Raw genomic sequence first — 19,207 nt, 5'->3', positions numbered from 1 at the left:
TGAAGAGGAGATTTTTATATGAACTACATTGCAATCTTGCAACCTATATGCGCCGTCGTTTCACTTCGCTTTGTTTCAAAACTCTAATTAACATATTTATATAACCATGGTTACATCTATATCGTTCTAATGTTTCACCTATCATTTGACATTGACACTATACTGTTACAATACCGAAGATCTTCGTTATTGCAATCGGTTCTTTAAAAACAAGCCCGTGAAGTTGACAAAGCAACATTAAACGGTTTTCGTGATTAACGGAACACAAATATATCAAACAGTTATAACACATTTTTAACACGAAAGATTGCCGTAGGTTCAATTGATGCGTAAAACAAACCTGTGAAATTGACAGTATTATAACACGTAAAGATGGTTCGTGTTCAGATATCGAACAATTTAACACATCTACGTAGAATTTGTGTTACAGAGACATATTTACGCGTAATAGATAACAAACTTGCCGTGAAGATTCGAAATCTGTTTTGTTTTTATCAGTAATAAGATATGATTGACGTACAAGTGTGTTTGTCATATAATTAAGCTTCTGTTACACTATGCAATTATGCAAACAATTTAATTGAATGTTTTATAATGAAAGTTTTCCATTAATGTGGCTGTATTTTTATTTTAGCCACATTCGATTTTATGTCTTAATTTTATCAAAGACCACAAACACAATTTTTCACTGTTTCTTTCATCATATAGAATATTATAAACGTACAAGAAAATTAAAACAAAATATGTTGACTAGAATATTTGTGTATTAAAACTATGATTACAGGATTATTCAGACGATTTGCTTATGTCTGAATTTAATAGTCCAATCCAAAAATGCATATAATTTTGATACAAAAACAGATCTTTAAATAAATTACAAATACCAGCGCAAACCATATGGTATTGCAGACATATTTGACTAATACAAAATGTGAATAATAAAAAGAAAACAACAACAACTCTTTTAGAATAAAATTAAATGTAGGATAATTATAGCGTTGAGGATTTAAAAAAATACAGAAATGAAGATAAGAGGCAAATGGTTTAATATCTATTAAGCATGTTCAATAGCTAAAACATGTACGCATATCCCACACTAGCAAAACAACATTCATTCCAAATAACTCAAAAAGCAGATTAAAACTGGTTAAGAATGAAGAAACAAATAGCTCAAAATTTTAATTCTACAAGAAATACAACTGATAGAAATATAACAGGTTACATAAAAGACATAAAGATGAACAGCAATGTAAAGCTCTAGTAGCTTATAAAAACTATCATGTACAGTGCTGTTTAAAACGTCACATGGAACACTTGCATGTTTGCCCTGACAAAGTGTTTATAAGTATTTTAAACTCATTAGAACTGCCTAATTGTCTTAAATTATTTGTAATGTTGCTGCACCCCTGGGCGGCATCTTTAGAACTGCCTAATTGTCTTAAATTATTTGTAATGTTGCTCCACAACTGGGCGGCATCTTTAGAACTGCCTAATTGTCTTAAATTATTTGTAATGTTGTTTCACACCTGGGCGACGTCAAAACGAAATGAGTTGTTGCCAATTTGTCTTGTTGTCGCACCTGTTTTCTAGATCTTGCCGTAAAAGAAACACAAGAAATTAAAGGTCGTAACTTTAAAGCTAATATTTCACACACATATTCTCATTTACAAGCGTTCATATGAGTTACAAGGGGTTATACAACAAGTAAATTGATGACTGCATTAAGTACATTTTTTACAGAAGAGGCTGGGCATACTCAACCAAACAAATGTTAAAAGACATGACACAGACATGCACGCCTACGACAAAAGAGTCATTCTCAATTATTTGATGCAATGCTTTATAAAATGGTTACTCATACATAAAATACATACCCAAAAGAGTTGTCAGGTCAATAACAATCATGGCATTAACATGTTCATAAGTAATCAGTTTGATATTCTATTCATAGTCTAAGCAATGTCTCTGATTAGAAACTTCTAGACACCACTCAGTGGTAAGTGCTTTCAATTTTTATAACAAAAAAACAACAATGCCATAGATAATGACTTAGTGAGTATGATTGCATCTTCGTAGAGGAAGCATTTTCTGCTTCTAGCATGGAAGCGTTTTATGACCAACCGATTTTTCCGTAAAGCATTTATTCTTAAAGACAAAATTGCAACAACGTATGATGTCCGAATTATTATGACATCTTTCTGTTTTGTTAGTCTATAGAATGTTTACATACATGTCAAACAACAAAACAATGATAAAAGGGGACATTTGGAAGGCCACGCTTCTATAGTTGTTTATTTTAACAGGCGCACATATATTTTTTAACCTTTTTCACAATTGTATATTTTATATTTAACTAACTATCCTTGACAAACATACCTAGTTTTTTAAATAGTATATATGTACTTTGTTGTTTGGGAAGTTTTGTGCTGTTGTTCATTTTTTCTGGTTTGTTTATTTGCTTTTGTGTTCTATGTCTTTGGCGTTTACCCTGTGTCATCAAACGGGGTTTAAGTTCAAATTTTCGACTTCTGAGCTTGTTTCTGTAGTTTTTCATATAAATAACGAATTGTTACGCTGTGCATGATTAGAAGCCATAACAATATACTCATTGACAATACTAACACCATTTGTGTTACTTTTATTATTTTGCTGTACATGTTGTAAGTTCCAAAGAAAATAAAAAATGCTTTGTTGCATATATCAAAATTAATTTCTGTTCTGTATTATTCTGTTCTATAGTTGTCTGCGTCAGTTTCTTAATCTAGTGAGTTCTGAAGGCTTGACAGCATTGTAGATATTCTGTCATACTGCGTGATTAGCAGTGCATGACATGGTGCCATTATTCCGCAATGTTGTAACATTCCACTGTTCCACAGAGGCTGCCTGCACGCGAGCTCGATAGGTACAAGGATATCTATGTAGAAGCGTATGACTGCAGTTTAACTCCTCTGAATTATGCAATCACCATCTAGCATAATATATGTATAACAGTTATATATATTATATAATTATTACGCCAAATTTCAGGTTTCAATCCATGCTCTTTTTCTGGGTACAAATCAGGAAGGCAAAACATGTAATAAGAGAAAACAATAGTATTATAATTATTATACATTAACGATGATAAAAGTACTATCATATATATTGCTTGCTCTGTACACTATTTGCACAGAACATATTTTAACATATCTGATCGGATTGTAAGGGATTCTTTAACATGGGACAATGGATTAAAAACAAACAAAAATGATTTTTTATAGAACTCTTAACTTAAACTTATCTCCATTGACACACTGACTTTTCTCAACTATTTGTGAGTTTGATCTCACAAAACATGCTGTATAATGATCACATTTTGTTAATAATGATATTTAAGTTTATTCTGGTAGTATGAGTGAAACAGTTTTTGCCTTTAAAAGTCTAATTATTATTTCAGCGTGTATTTCAGACTTTTAAACATTTCTGAATGCATGTATTGTATTTTTAACTTGACAATTTATACCAAGGCGGCACAGTTAGTGTGAGGTGAGTGATGATTAACAAGGCCATTCATTAGTCGCAAACACAACAGTTTCACATTGCCGAGGACTTTTTGCGAGAGTTTTATATGTATTCATTTTTTATCATTATGCCCCTCCGAGAAGGTTTTCAGTCGAAATTTGCAAAGTCTCACGGATTTTGTAGACACTTGCGAGCAACGTTTTGAGATCAGAACAAAGACATGTGACCAGAAGCTACGAATGCAGGACACCGAACGGATTAAAAAAAAAAAAAAATTAATGGTACATATACAGCCTGAAAACCAAAAAACAATAGAATCGCTACTAGAACTGTGTCAACAAAATCTGCTATGCGAAAATCAACAAGGGGAATGACATTCATACCAAAATCACTGGTGAACATAATCACCCATGAGATGCCACAGACATCCCGAGGAGTCTGGGAAAACAGGTACGGTATCTTCAATGATATTCTGACAGACACAAGATCTCTGGAATAAGACTCTTCTAACCGAGAGGTTGTGGCTAAATTTCAAATAATCTACGAAGCCAAATCGATTCTATACAGACAGCGGTCGAGGAATAGATCAGTTCTGCCAAAGAATAGAGCGGATGTCAACTTGGAAGTGAAGTGGACAGAGACAATAGCCGGGCGCAATTCCTCATCCACAACGACGGTGATGTTGAGCGAATGCTGATATTCGTCACCGCTGAGAACCTGACCCAACTGTCTACTGCCGAGACTTTGTATATAGACGGTACCTTCTACTCATCGCTGTCATACTGTGAACAGCTCTACACCAGCCACGCCATGATCGACAGGTTTATGTGTCCCTTAGTGTATGGACTACCTCCAAATAAACTTAATGTAATGTACACAAGATTCTTCACCCTGAATTTTCTCCAGAATTTTGCCCGTGAACACAGCATTCCCCTGTTTCCAGAAACGATAATGATGGACTTCGAAATAGCGGCATGAAACTAAAGTGAATTCGTGTGAATAGGTATAATAAAAATGTTGTATTCTGAGTAAATCTATGTTTTAATTTCATATCAATCAATACATAATTTATACATATTTGAAAACGTGCTATTTATTTTTACTGTTAAAGTGTAATTTCAATTATATAAATAGAGTGATGTGTAATACAATCATAATTTAATATCAATTCTTATGTTTGTCCATATATTCATTATATTCTTTCATTTTTCATTATATGAATTTATATAACTTGCAAATAAAAATCAGCTCTATATTTATGTTATTTTATGAAAATTAAGAACAACTTTCGTCATTCTAGACACGCAACTTTTTCAGCACAGTATAGAAAATTTTGCCAATCACCCATAAACTTTAATGTTACCACACATAACGCCTTTTCCAAACCCCATCCTTAGGAAATAACGACTGGGAAAGTTGACACAGATATGTGCCCGAGGCATGCTTCAAATGAATGGAAAAAAAACAAATAAAAACGACAACATAAACGTACTACACGTTGTTTTACAACCAAGGAAGAGAGAAAGTTCGCCTTTAAACACTGATTCCCTCAATTTGTATTTTTTGTAATGATAATGAAATAGAACGTATTAATCGTCGACGTTTCGAAAACGTTTGTTGAGGTGAAACAGCGTGCATCTTTGTTAATGTGTGACATTGTGTAAGACTGTAACATTGTGCATTGTGACAGGGTCGTTAATTACGTTAAATAATGTTTGGCAACTGAGCCTGCCACCTGTGGGCTTTACTGTTTTATAATGATTCATTAAAGAATGCATAACAGTTGCTAAAACGACATTACCGGCATTTATGCAAATTAAGACGCAGAACAAGTGAAGAGGAGACTGTTATGTTATAACATGTGACGGATCATATATTTCGTATATGCCGCATGGTTGTACATTTGTTCTTCTACATCTCTCCATTACAAATGATGACAAATTACCCTTTGGTTGTTACGTACCATGCATACAGGCACATAACAGTTTAACCAAAAATGCGCTCACAACAACCAAGACATATATATATACATTCGGTATATTTTGTTTATGAGCATGAATGGAAATGACCATTCTATATTCTTTGCACTTGCTTGTATAGTTGGAATTATAAGGTAATTTGCCATTGACAAAATTTCAAATCTTATTCTCTCAATTTTTGAATACTGTCATGTTTTAATCAGTCTATCGCTCTTCTTTACATTCAATAACCATTCAACGACGTCAAGATCGCCATTGCAGAGTGCATACTATCTGTTGACAAAACCTTCATCTCTCCTGCAAACCGCAACATACTCGGCATGTTCGGTCCGGTCTGAGCAAGAAAGATTTCTGACTTAATCATAAAAACAGTGTGTAATGGTAACGAAACACCTTCCTTTTTTCCTCTGCAATAAAGTAGAAGATGACTGGAATTTGATATCGTTCAACAACTTTCACAACACGGTCTTTTTCTTACATCTGATGCCATCTTTTGCAAAAAACACACTTCATTACATTCTACAAACATTTAATGACATCATTATCGCCACCGCAGAATACCTTCTTTCTGTTGACAAACCCTACCTCTCTTCTGCAAACCGCAACATACTCGCCATGTTCTGATACATTGCCACTGTTAAAAAGTACACATTTGTTAACGCCTTAAATGTTTTCAAGGATGTGGCCTGTAGATCTTAATAATCCGGCTTCCGAAAAGATGGAAATATTGAATTAGCTCAAGTCAGTTCAAGTGAAGCTATACGTTGTCTATAACATATCAATGTATTAATGCTGTAAATAAGGAGAGAAGTCTTAATACTAGCTCTAAGCTATCTCTTCAATCCTTTACCCTGTGTACTTATAACATGCTGATATATTAACAATATATGAATAAATAGTGTTTAATTTCCTTTAAGTAAACAAATGAAATAGTTCTCTACTTGAAATTCCACTAAAACCTTTTTCAATGTTTCAATATTAATACTGAATATTTGAACAGTTAGTTTTAAATTCTTTCATCGTCTAAAAACGCCGCCAGAAATTGTTTATTTCAGATTTCGCTGACACTCAAATAGTGTCTGAAGGATGTATGTTTTTCTAGTTAAGTTGTGTCTGAATCTAACTAAAAACTGGCATCATATAATTATGCAGTAAAAAAATGATATCCTGTTATTGTGATGTAAGCTATGTTATGTTGGTTATAGTTTTTGCTTAATGGTTCAATTTCTTGTTTACAAAGAAAATCATTTAAGACTGTCATAGATTTGCGATCCAAAAAACATTATTGACCCCGTTTTCTCGAGCGACCTTTATTTTTCGACCCGACCTTTTTGCTTATTTAAAAGAATAGCCGTAAACTAAAACCCCCCGACTTTATTATCCACACAACAATACAAACATGTTGTGCAAGAAGTGTTTTTTTTTTAATAAATTTGTTAAGATCTTTTAAGTAACATTTCATTTGTAAATTACCGCCCAAATATTTCATTATTCTATTAATTACATGTTTATCTAAAAGTTTGATTTTGATAATTATGATTCTTTTTCTTTTGTGTATGTTGTTTATTATTTTCTCTTTTCTTCTTTTTCTTGTATTATGCCATGCATCGTTGTAACCATACTGACTGTATATTATATTCTTATACTTAATATTTTGTGTGAAAAAACTGTTAATGTCATGGTCCGTCCATCCGTCTGTCTGTCCGGTTGTCTGTATGTCTGTCTCTGTCTGTATGTCTCTCTGTGTTTCCGATTCCTTTTAATAAATGAAAGGTATATTGGCGTCATGATCAATGTCAAGAGGTTGTGGACATGATATTTACGTTACGGGGTTAGTAGGTGACCCGGTATGAGATATACGGGAAAGGAAACCATATTAAGTACTGCGAATAGTGCTTAAATATGAAATGGAAATCCCCCCCAAAACTGGTCAATGAATTAACGTATTGTTCTATTTCTATGGCGCAACATGATCCGGTACAAGTAATGATCACTTAACATGTTCTGCAAGACACGGAAGTCAGTGCTTTTTATTTATGCCTTTCTAAAGTATAATGTCACGTTTAAAAGTTATTTTTAACTTACACAATTGACATGTATTTAAATGTGAAATGATTGTGTGTTATTTAACATTTGCCACAACTGTATGACAGATAAATGTCAATATATTATATCTGCAAAGTTAACTTGAGATTGTTTTCGTCTGATGATCTAATGTGCTAGTCACCAAATATGAAATGCACTATTTTGTTGTTGTTGTTGCTGTGTGTGTTGTTGTTGTTACCTATCACATTAATCTCTTCAGTTATTTTATAACCATTATTATTATATTATTTGATAAAAATTCATTTCTAAATGTATCAACCAAGACACAACTTAAGGTGACACTTTTATTCAAAATCAATACATACACATGTATAACAAACATCAATATTGACTGATAAACCTTAAACTACTTACTAAGTAATGCATTAATGGAAAATATTAATTACTGATAACAAGATTGTAACCGTATATGGCTTGTAACCGTGTATTTAAATGAAGAAAGCGCAAACAGATTCAATGATTTTGAATACTATAAGATTAACTATGATGTACTATCGTCTCATAAGGTAGAAATACCGTGTTTCATTCACATTTCTTTCAAATTAAACTCGGTTTTCTTCATAAGAATCATTGTTTACGACATTTATTCATCATTTTTTTAATGTTAAAACAATGTTATTAATTTTGGTAAATCTGGTTTAGGAGTAAGAGTGCATCTTTAAGCAACCTATTTAAGACACATTTCACCCCGTCACAAATTGCCGTAATTGCCTCATGCATCGTGTGCTATAATATATACTGCATGACTCAATCCTCAAGGCTACATGAACGCGAAACACATGTGACTTAACAGCATCATTGATTTGTTCCCTGTAGCGTTCATTTCACTCTGCATGATGGATAGTGAGAAAGCTGTGTTTCATATGGTTGTGCTCTTTATGAATGTATTAACATCAATATGTAGAGGTAAGATTGTTTCATGATACCGTAAATTAGTTATGATTTTGGCTAGGTTATGACAATTTGTCGAGCAAACATTATATTAAGTGAATATCATAGAAATAATTTGTTCAAATATGTGTATAAATTGTATTTCTTGTGCAATAAAATGTTCATTTATATATGTAGTGCTTTTATAAGTCCATAAAAAGCTCGATTTCATTTAAAGGAAGATTCATGGAGCTTTTGAGGGTATATAATATAAATATAAACCGTTTCGTTAGTTATAAATGTTTGGTATACAACTATTCATTTTTACAAGCTAATATCGAGCGTAGTAGACACATTCTTTGTCTAACAATGCAGTACGAGTTGGTATCAGTGTTGTTTTTTGGAGATACAGTGGAACAATGTTAATTCAGTCTTGTCCTCTTGACTGCAATATTTTTAGACGTTTATTCTGCTACTACATTATATATTTAACGCAATATAATGCGTATTTCAATGACAAAAAATTTGATTCTCATGTTAATTTCTACGCGTTTCTTCAATGTATTCATGGCGTTCATGACGATCAATATCATTGTCTGGCAGTATCCAATGACGCTTGACTCACTTCAAAAGGCTTTTCTTCTAACTACGGAATAGACACAACTTTGTTGGCTAAAGGGTGTATCGAATTATATCAAGATTTGGCAAATACCCTGTGCCAGTTTGCAAAAAAGACTATGTATCGCAAATGCAATTCTACACCGCGACTGTAGGAGTTATATGATACCAGTAAAACTTTAATGAAAAGAAGAATAAACCGCATAACGCATAACAGATAAAACATTAGCATATACTTTGTTATGTTTTGCATGTCTGTATCATTTTTACGTATGTCTTAAGCATACTTATGAAATTAGGAGACTGAAACACGTTACCAAATAAGCGCGATAAAATCTTTAAATACCACAAGTGTTTTAATACGAAATACAACTTAAAAAGCGGAAATCACTTTCAGACTTTATTGCCTCGTAAATATTCAAGGAAGTTTTTCAGAGAGATATGAATTGTTTTACTACTCAAATACTCTCATTATAGATTGTCCCTATTTCCTAGTCAGTTACTTCCATAATAGGATTTCCTTATTTTCTATATTGGTCTCCACTTTTCAAATACAGTGAGGATAATGGTTTGTGTAAGATCGTTATATATTTCACCGAGTGACCATCAAAGGCAATATTTCAGGAATGTCGTAACCATGAGTGCAATTTTTGCTGTTGGTGTTCATGAGGTGAACTGTTTAGCGATATTACCTTAAACGTAACTTTTTGTTTACTATAATATATGCTTAAAAGTATATAAAATGAAAAATAAAAAAGCGCGCAAAATTATAGGCGAACATAACGCCATTTCAAAAATAACATCTTCGAAATTGCGTCCCAACCCTGTGCGCGCTGACTTTTGATTTGGACGTGAGAATGGGCAAATATTTCAAAACAGTGATAAATATGAAACAGTTCAAACAGTTAAATCACTGGAAATCTCTTTAATCTCTATAAACCACCGAAAACATATATGAAGTCTTATGCTCAAGGACGTTACTAGAGTGATTGATAAATACGTTGGCCTCATTTTTCCTGAGGTGCTACTGATATTTATACTGAAATTTTGTCTTTTAGGCGAGCAAATACGACTTTCCCCGGAAGTTTCCGAATTGGTGATAGCGGAGGGAAATCGTCTACAGTTGGATTGTATCCACGATAATAATAAAAATGCGCAAAGTGCATACTTTACGAAAAATGGAGAAATTGTCACACTAGACAACGACGATGACTACATGGTATGACAATATAACTCGTTACCATTTTATTTATATTGATGTTAAAAATGACATGCTAACAGGAAATATAAATTTACAATTGCACTGTAATCATCCTGCTTTATCGAGCCTTTACCAGCAGACGTGGAACAATCAATGAGGAATGTTAATAATTCAAGCATTACATTCGTCACATTACTAAATCAAAATATGACTCACCAGCAGGTATCGTACCATTATTTTCAGATTACTAGCAAGTCACGAATGATAAATGCAACTATAGGGACAAGGCAAACAATAAAGACACTAGTTAAAGACAGCACGGCTCCAACTGACAATGGTGTATTTGCCTGCAAGTCCGGAAACATTGAAGCCTCCATCAATGTCATTGTATTCAAAGGTCAGTAACAAATTAGCTGCAAGTACAAATATACATACTCCAAATGGTTTATCGTTGTTTTTGTAATAGGTTTATTTGCCCTACCCATATATGCGATAATATTTAATTAAAACGGTTAAGGATTGTGTTTGTATCTTGGATAAGAGTCAAGTGGTGTAACCAGCAATCTGAAAAAGCCCCTCCCTGTGGTTTCTAATGTATTCTGCTTTTCGTCATTTGTGGTAGGCAGTTAATTCAATATCATAAACAAGCGTGATGACGAGTTGAATGTATCACCCATTTTTACCATAAAAGTAAAATATTAACTGATAGGATTCGCTTTTTTGTCCGTTTTATATACCTTTAATGAAGTTTAATATATTTACAAATCACATCAAGAATAAGCATCCAATTTCAATATCTCTTCAATTATAGTCAGTTGGGTTCTTCGCCCATATATGTTTTAGCCAAGACGGTTAGTTTGAGTGCTCGAACATTTTACCAGTATGAACTCTTTGTTTTGACGCAAAATAGTTTAACAGAGAATGCAATTTGATCAAGTGAAAACTTAACCAGTGTGTACAGTCTGTTTGGGTGCCCAAATATTTTTTTCATTCAAAGCAAACTGTTTGAGCGCCTGAACAATTTACCTGTGTGTTTGAAAAACCAATTATTGTTTCAGTCAAGGCATTTTGTTTGGGCGCCATAATCATTTTCCATTGAAGTTCATTTGAGAGCTTGAATTTTAACCAGTGTATACAGTGTGTTTCGGTGCCCAGTTTTACAGCGGGATGTATTTTGTTTGAGCACTCGATCTTACCAATGTGTAAAGGTTTGTTTGGTCGCCCAGACATTATTTTTCAGTCAATACAAAATGTTTGAGCGCTCGAACCTTTCACCAGGGTGTATTAAATCCAGTGTCCAAAACGTTTTTTCAGTCAAGACAGTCTGTTTGAGATCTCAACTTTTTAACCAGTGTGTATAGTAAGTCTGGGTGCCGAATGATGTTATCAAACAAATCAGTATGTTTTGGCGTCAAAACACGTTTTCAGTTTCTTTTAGCGCTCCAACATTTTACCAACGGGAATATTTTGTCTGGCTGCCTAGGAATTTGTTGAAGCCACAGCAGTTTGTTTGATGGCCCGATTTGTTTACCAATATCTTTTGTGTTTGAGCGCCATAAAGCGCTCGGTATGTCAGTGTGGGAAAGAAAGGAAAAATGACATTAAAAAGCATTGACTTGATCTGTTTTTAAGAAGGTAAAATGCCTGTGTTATCATAACTTAAATTTAACAACCATGAAATAAGTTTGTCATACAGAGAATCTATGATCTAGGCATCTTATTACTTTTTTATGCACTCAACTAGCGGATTCCAAATCGCCCAAGTTTACTTCTTATGTTATTATCGGAGAAGAATAGTAATGACATACGCTCAAAATGACCCCTTTTCGACTAGATTTGTTACAATTTTCTTAAGGGAGAACCCCCTATTCTCCACCATTTTGAACAAAATATACTCTGGTTCTGAGGGTGGCGCAAAAGTCAAAAGGTGACGACCCTAATTTAAGTTACGCCCCCTCTAACGTCAAATCCGGGACACGCCCCTGCTTTCATTAATACCCCTTTTTCACAGTTTAGTATAAGCAGTTTTCTCCCACTCACTCATATATATGATTTGTTATGAGGTTCAAATATCTACAAGTATGTGTGCGAAGCAAACAAATGTGTATTTGAACCAGGTTGCAGGGTCAATATTTATGCGAAAAGCTACAGAAACAAGCTCAGTAGCAAAACAGTTTAAACATAAACCCGGTTTAATGGCACTGGGTAAACGCCAAAGACATAGAACGTAAAATCAAATCTAGTGTCGTATGGCATAACTGTTATACAGTAAAACTGCGGTCGTTTGATCAGGCGGTCGTTCGAGAACCGGCAGTCACTCGAGGTCGGAGCTTGGTCCCGAACGGGCATTGATAAGGGCATTGGATAAGTTCATTATGAGTTTGAACAGTTTCGCGAGACAGACAAGATGCGCCAATCAGTAATCCTTGATTTTGCTAAACTTAAATCTGACTTATGCCATAATATGTACTGTCATATTTGAATGTTGCTTGTTTAGAAAATGGGCTTTTTGTAAAAAAACACATTACTATTTATTCATTAATAATTGTTATTTCTTTTACATTTCGTATACGACAGCCTTTAAACATATGAGTGATTTCCACAAAGCAACACATAATCGGTGTCGTAGTAAACAATCGGTTTGACGACTTCAAACTTAAAATACGCTGAAAGATATTTCATAACAGACTGGAAAATTGAAACTCGGGTTGTTCGAAACATCGGTTCCCTCAAGGTTTCAGCTCGGACCCAGCGTCCTCGAGCGATCGCAGTATTACTGTACAACTAAGCTAATTATGGAATAAATGTCACATCGTAAACAGAACCACTAGATAGTGTGTATACTAGGTAAACTACATAGGTTTGGCATACACATACTTAAGAGCATGGGAATTATTATAAGGGTTATGTGCTGCCAGATGAGTTAGTACAATTGATATAAATCTGCTCTATTGTTCTAACAGTTACTCTTCTAATGATAGGTAACACTCGTGTTTTTTTATTGAAGAGAGTTTGATATGTATATTGTTATAGAAAGAAGCACGTGCATTCAAACATATTAAGGAGTTTTCATATATTTTTGTGAGCAATTATACAGAATGCATAACCTTTTAATATAGACAAGAGCTAGGTTAAACATTTTGAAATAAAAAGGGATCTGCAATAGTGAGTTCTGCAACTGTTTCAAGTATGCCTAAGTGTGCAGAACGATATCAGTGGGAGAAAACCTCATATACAACTACATACAGTAACACTCTACTGCTGAATTGGGTATTTGTGGAATGATGAGCAGAAATGTCTAAGCGGCAAGATGAAACCATTGAAATGTTTTTCGATATAACTCTTTAAGACAAGACCTACTAGATACGATAAATGTTTTAGATAGCTAGCAGTTATATTGATAATATAAAATATGTAATGTAAAATATATTTGATTTTTGCTTATGTTGCTCGCTGTGAGAACACACTATGGGCCAAATACTGAAATAAAAAAATATATTTTTAAATTCAACTTTAATTTGTTTTGAAAAGTCAGGGAAAAGGAATTTTTATATTTAATCAATTCAGGAACGTCATATTTTAAAACATGATGATTCACATTTTCACGCTCATTCTACAAGTGTACTTGTTTACATAATATGACACTCTGAAGAAAACAAATCAGCCCATGTTATGAGCCTTGACTCTCTTTTTCTCACACTTGGAGCAGCTTAGTTTATCTTCAAAACAAACCCAAAAGGAAACAAAAAAGCCAAAAAAGCCACATATTGTATCTTTTTTAATAATTAGAAATATCAACATATTATGTGAATTTGATAAGGAGAGAATAACTATTGGTAATGTCATCACTAGGACTCGATCGTTACATTGATATGTTTGTCGAGGCAGCCATATAAATGCGTATTAGGATTGATCAAAGTGACAATATCATGTGGAACCACAGTTTGAGTTAAATAAACTCCAGTTACTAAAATATCAAACATTTTCTAAGAGTGGTCTCATTTTGACTTGGAATTACCGTCACTTGGATACATGGCGGGGTCAAGCCAGAATGAAGCCAAATATCATGGGTACACCATTATTCTTTCTTAAACAACAACAATTTGCATCATGTTTGCGATGATTGTAATAACCCTTAGTCCTTTTGTCAAATTATCTTTCTGTTTAGATCTTAAAGTGTTTTTGAACTAAATGGAAACTCAAAACACAATACTTTTTCTCGAGGTTTGGCATCATACCAAAAGGGTCCATGTTTGATAGATTCAATTTTAAAATAGCAGTGCGACCACAAGGTGATTAGATTAAGGGCGCAAAAAAACAGCAGTTGTATTTTGGATAATGTCACATGACGAGTAATGATGTCATATATCAGTGATCTCCTTAAATAAAATATGCGCGCAGCCAGACTGAAATGTTGATAATACTAAAAAGACATTTTGGTGCACGAGGTATAATTGTGTTGACATACCATCATGTTTATTATTCGATTGTTTGAAAGAAAAGCCTTCATTGAAATTGTTCAAATGTAGTTTTCTGGCACATATTCAACATTGCCAAGGAATGATATCGACATTTAAAGTAAGTGGCAAATAAAACGGTTATAACTGACCGTTTGTACTAGAACCCCTTCACTCTCTGTTTGCTACAACTCTTGTCTGGCATTAATTGGCCCGCATACCAATCGCTATACCTGTGGTTTTATGAATACATCCTCAACAATGAACAATAACCCAGAGCAGAAAATAGTGTTATTCATATATAAATAAAAAACACAATCTTTCATAAAAATTGCATTTCTGTTTTACTGAAACAACCTATACAAATATCCGTCTTAATCATGAACAGATCAGGATAGAAAATGGTTGCGCTCGTCCTCTCGGATTGAAAAATATACCGTATGGATTCTTTAATTCAAAGTGATCACCAAGGTCTTTTCACCCCAAAAGAAATGGAGTTTCAATAATATCATGTCTTACATATGTATGTATGTGGTGTTAGTTTGTTTTTGGTGTTTGCATTTGTGTATGCCATGTTATTATATGTTTGTGTTTATAGTTCATTGTCATCTGGGTCCTTTGGCTTGTGCCTCTAGGGATTATTTTTGAATTTACGACTACTGGGCTTGTCCCTCAACTCAACTCAACTCAACTTGTATTATTATAATAATAATTTAATGTTGATATTTTATTTTTGCAGTTACTCGCGTAAATGCTCTTTACCTAGACAACGCAACTGAGGTATGGCTAGGATGTGCTTTGGAAGGGCTAAGTCCTGGAGTTCCTATTGATTTTTATTGGTACAGGCAGAATGGTGCTAGGCTCCACGGCGATCGATACAACATATCAAACAATGGGACACTACGCATCGAAAATCCAAGTAAGATACGTTTTGTCTGGGTTGAACATTTCTTATCCTTTAATGGTATAATGGCAGGGCGCCTGAATCACTATATTAATGATATAGAACATGATATTTACAGGGACAATTAGAGAAGTCGGACATTCAAATATAAAGTCAGTTTACCTTGTTTAGCCTACGTTTAAAGCAACTGTTCTTTACATCGCAGTGTATTTTTATCAATAATTTGTGCTTAAATGCAATATGGCATATATTTTCAAAATAAGCAAATATATTCTCATTCCCTTGATTCATTTAAGCACTTGCCGACATCGGACCATACAATTGCACGGCTATGTTCTATCCACAGACAGTTCAAGCGCAAACAATGTTCCTCACGTCTGTCTATCTGAATGGTAATGTATTTTGGCCATACTAATTAGTTTCATTATGAAAGTCAATTATTAGATATACGCCATTCAATGTTATAAACACGAATAAAATATCACTTGTAAATCACATCTCCATTTATGCCTCATATGACCGACTGTAAAGAAGGTACCACTCCTCCAGTCTAAGAAATTAATAATGGTATGGGCGTTGGGATGTTTTGACAAAACTGATGGTAAATCAATACCTAAGTAAGTGTGAGTAAGAATTTAAATGTTATATTCTAAGCATTTTATATGTTAATTTAACCACAAACACATTTTTGACATCTAAAACTGAAACCTTTAAATGAATGATATATATATTACATTCCAAAACTGATTTCATAATATTTACATTATTTCTTGATTTTCTGTACAATAGAATTTTCGTTCATTTTGCATGAACTGGTCGATCTGTCGTGACCTTTGTTAGTAGAGTTTCGCAAGAAAGTCCTGGGTCACGTAAAGATATAAAACACTTATTCATTTAAAATAAATAAATATATTTTTCTTTATTAACGCAAAAATCGTTAAACCCAAATTATTTATTATCCCTGAAAATTTAGTAATGAAAAGGGAAATGTAAATGTAAAATCACGACAGAGGGTTCATTCTGCATAAACGAATGTAAAACAAGAATCAATCCGTAATTATACCTGAAATAATACCCTTCAATATACAAAAGGTCATAAAGATTTTGATCATGAATTTCAATTCAAAAGCTTTATTTTAAAAAAAGCGCCTTACTTGCTGAAAAAGAACATTCCATTTGCTCTGTATATGTAAAATCATCGGCTATCTAAACAGCCATGTGGAATTGATCTACTAAATTACATAAACAATTAACTGTATAATAATTTGGAATCTGCCTAGCTAGTCTCACATGTGTTAAGCCAATATATGTTTAAGGCAGAATCTGGAGAAATAGTACGCAACAAAACACCAGAGCCAAAATGGAAAATAAACATTTGATTGATTTAAATCTGGAAGAAAAGGAAACTGATTGTTATAATTGGTTTGAAACCAAAGCCAAGACGGGATAATAAAAATTATATTTAGCACTTTAAGGTGATTTCATATTGTTTTTTTCTTTTCCTTTTGGTCCAATGCCGTAAGCAATTTCCATAATGATAGCAGTAACTGTTTTTTGTTTACATATCAGCTGGACCAAGAATACACAACATTGCAAGCACCAATCAAAGGCCATTGACACTTAAATGTAATGTAGCCGGTTTTCCGCATCCAAATGTCACGTGGGAACAGGATGGGAACCAATTAAATAGCACTTTTGACTCCTTGTACGTTATGCTGGGAGAAAGTGTTGTTGTTTACAATCAGAACTACTCTGGTACATATACATGCCTTGCAATGAACGAACATCCACCCTACAATGCATCAGCTGACATACATATTAAAGGTATTTATTGTAAAGAGTAATGTTGTATTTTATCGATTTGGAATATGAGGCCCGTTTTAATTAAGATCTTAAGGTGGGTTTTAGAAGCAAATTGAAAATATCTTATTGGTATGGTTTCATTATTTTGCCAGATACTTTTTGTGATTTGAACGTAAGCGAGCGTTACATATTTTGAGGGAATATTATGAAACAATATTTTGCCATGATTAATTATGTTTATAAATAATTAGGATGATTGACTATCATCATTCATTAAAACTGCTCACAGAACTTCTATAGCAATATGTTAGTCAATTCGCATGCGTGGTGCTTTTACACTTAAAGGAAATAGCTTCTCTTGAGAAACAGTATAATCTCATTGCTATAAAATCTAAAAGAGTAAGCTTAAAGTGAAGGTTAAGCTTCTGTTTGTAAACACTTTAACTTGTAAAATTAGTATTATTCATCATTTTTTTTCAGATGGTCATTTCACTTCTACGGCTGCAGGTGGAAAAGTCAAAAACATATTCGAGTTGTTAGCCAGCATAATCATAACTTATTGTGCAATGTTGGAGGTGCAATAACTTAAATCTATTACGAAAATAGTGAGAAATGTAATATTTTATAATTATTTATTTGAAACATTCCATTCACTTTCATCCTTTCATTTTATAGGCTTATCATGAATCATGAGTGTTCCTGTATGTCATCATTTTACTTATTATTGTTGATAATATGAAGAATACAAGTATTTTTTAGTTTTTTCTTGCAACCATATCGATTGGCTTCTCACACTAACTCAAATCTTGTGGTTAAAATTTTCATGTTCCTTGTTTACACATCTGGCTGACCTTCTCCTTCCAGTTTTGCCACTTTGTGTCGATCACCCTTCTACTCGGTATGCTTTCGCAACCCTTGACAAATTTTGCTTAAATTATGAGTTATGAAAAAGTATAAAAGCCTTTTGTTACAATCATATAAATTGACTTGGTTAGGTCGCCATTTCATGTGTTCATGCACACTGCTAGCTTTTTATCTACTGGTAATGCTTGAACGGCTATTGTTTATTTCTTCAAGAGAAAAAGGCTAATTCTTAAGAAAGCTGTAAACTGTAGCTTCTGGTCAATTTCAAAAATTTGTAATAATTGGTATAACTAGATAATATTTCTGTACATAACTTCATGCATGTTTGGGAATACAACTAGTAGGTTAGCACGTTAAGATCTACGTAAAAAAGTCTTGAATATGTTGTAGATAGACTTGTATTTTGATGTAGCCGATATGAAGCTTGCACCAAAATGTCCTTCATGATAATCTATACTGATTTTTTTTTATTTTATTCGTTGAAGTCATAAAGTAAATGTGAAATTCATTCATGACATTTGAAGATATACTGGTGTTGAACTAAACTATTGCCCAAATTGATGTGATATTTAGGCTGTCTTTCGGCCCCATTGTCATATTGTGATGATATTTACATATTAAATACATTTTTTTCGCACAAACATGGTTGTTTTATTTTTCAAAATTGTTCAACAGTGTTTGCATAATAAAGTATGCAGAATATTGTGCAGGAGGTATGTTAACAAAGTGAGTTGACAAAACGAACGTAAATAAGCAACGTGATATTTTATGAATTCATCCAGTGGGTCAAGATTGTAACTCAGATGCATCTTCTGACATCAATAAACACACTGTAGTTTACGACAGCACTACTCTTGTAAAACCATATGAGCATACCGCTGCCAGTTTCTGCCCTTTATTGTGT

The 19,207-nt window shown here is 33.4% G+C and overlaps 1 protein-coding gene across 1 annotated transcript; it reads left to right on the top strand.

Annotated features, from left to right (window-relative positions):
* The first annotated feature begins 8,347 nt into the window (after positions 1-8,347).
* Positions 8,348-18,944, top strand: LOC128216698 (hemicentin-1-like). Its single transcript, XM_052923342.1, has 7 exons — positions 8,348-8,492; positions 10,133-10,293; positions 10,519-10,672; positions 15,472-15,651; positions 15,933-16,028; positions 17,206-17,460; positions 17,920-18,944. The coding sequence occupies exons 1-7, from the start codon at positions 8,420-8,422 to the stop codon at positions 18,021-18,023; spliced, it is 1,023 nt and encodes a 340-aa protein (XP_052779302.1). The 5' UTR covers positions 8,348-8,419; the 3' UTR covers positions 18,024-18,944.
* The last annotated feature ends 263 nt before the right edge of the window (positions 18,945-19,207 follow it).

This window comes from Mya arenaria, chromosome 14, assembly GCF_026914265.1.
Source record: "Mya arenaria isolate MELC-2E11 chromosome 14, ASM2691426v1".
NCBI classification, from domain to species: domain Eukaryota; kingdom Metazoa; phylum Mollusca; class Bivalvia; order Myida; family Myidae; genus Mya; species Mya arenaria.
Note: the sequence above shows the minus strand (reverse complement) of the source record. Positions and strands in the feature narration are given on the sequence as shown.

Bases quoted from the DNA above. Each gene is read 5' to 3' on its own strand.
- LOC128216698 (XM_052923342.1), top strand. From the start codon at position 8,420: ATGATGGATAGTGAGAAAGCTGTGTTTCATATGGTTGTGCTCTTTATG. The intron at 16,029-17,205 runs GTAATGTATTTT...TTTACATATCAG, and splicing joins CACGTCTGTCTATCTGAATG to CTGGACCAAGAATACACAAC. The intron at 17,461-17,919 runs GTATTTATTGTA...ATTTTTTTTCAG, and splicing joins AGCTGACATACATATTAAAG to ATGGTCATTTCACTTCTACG.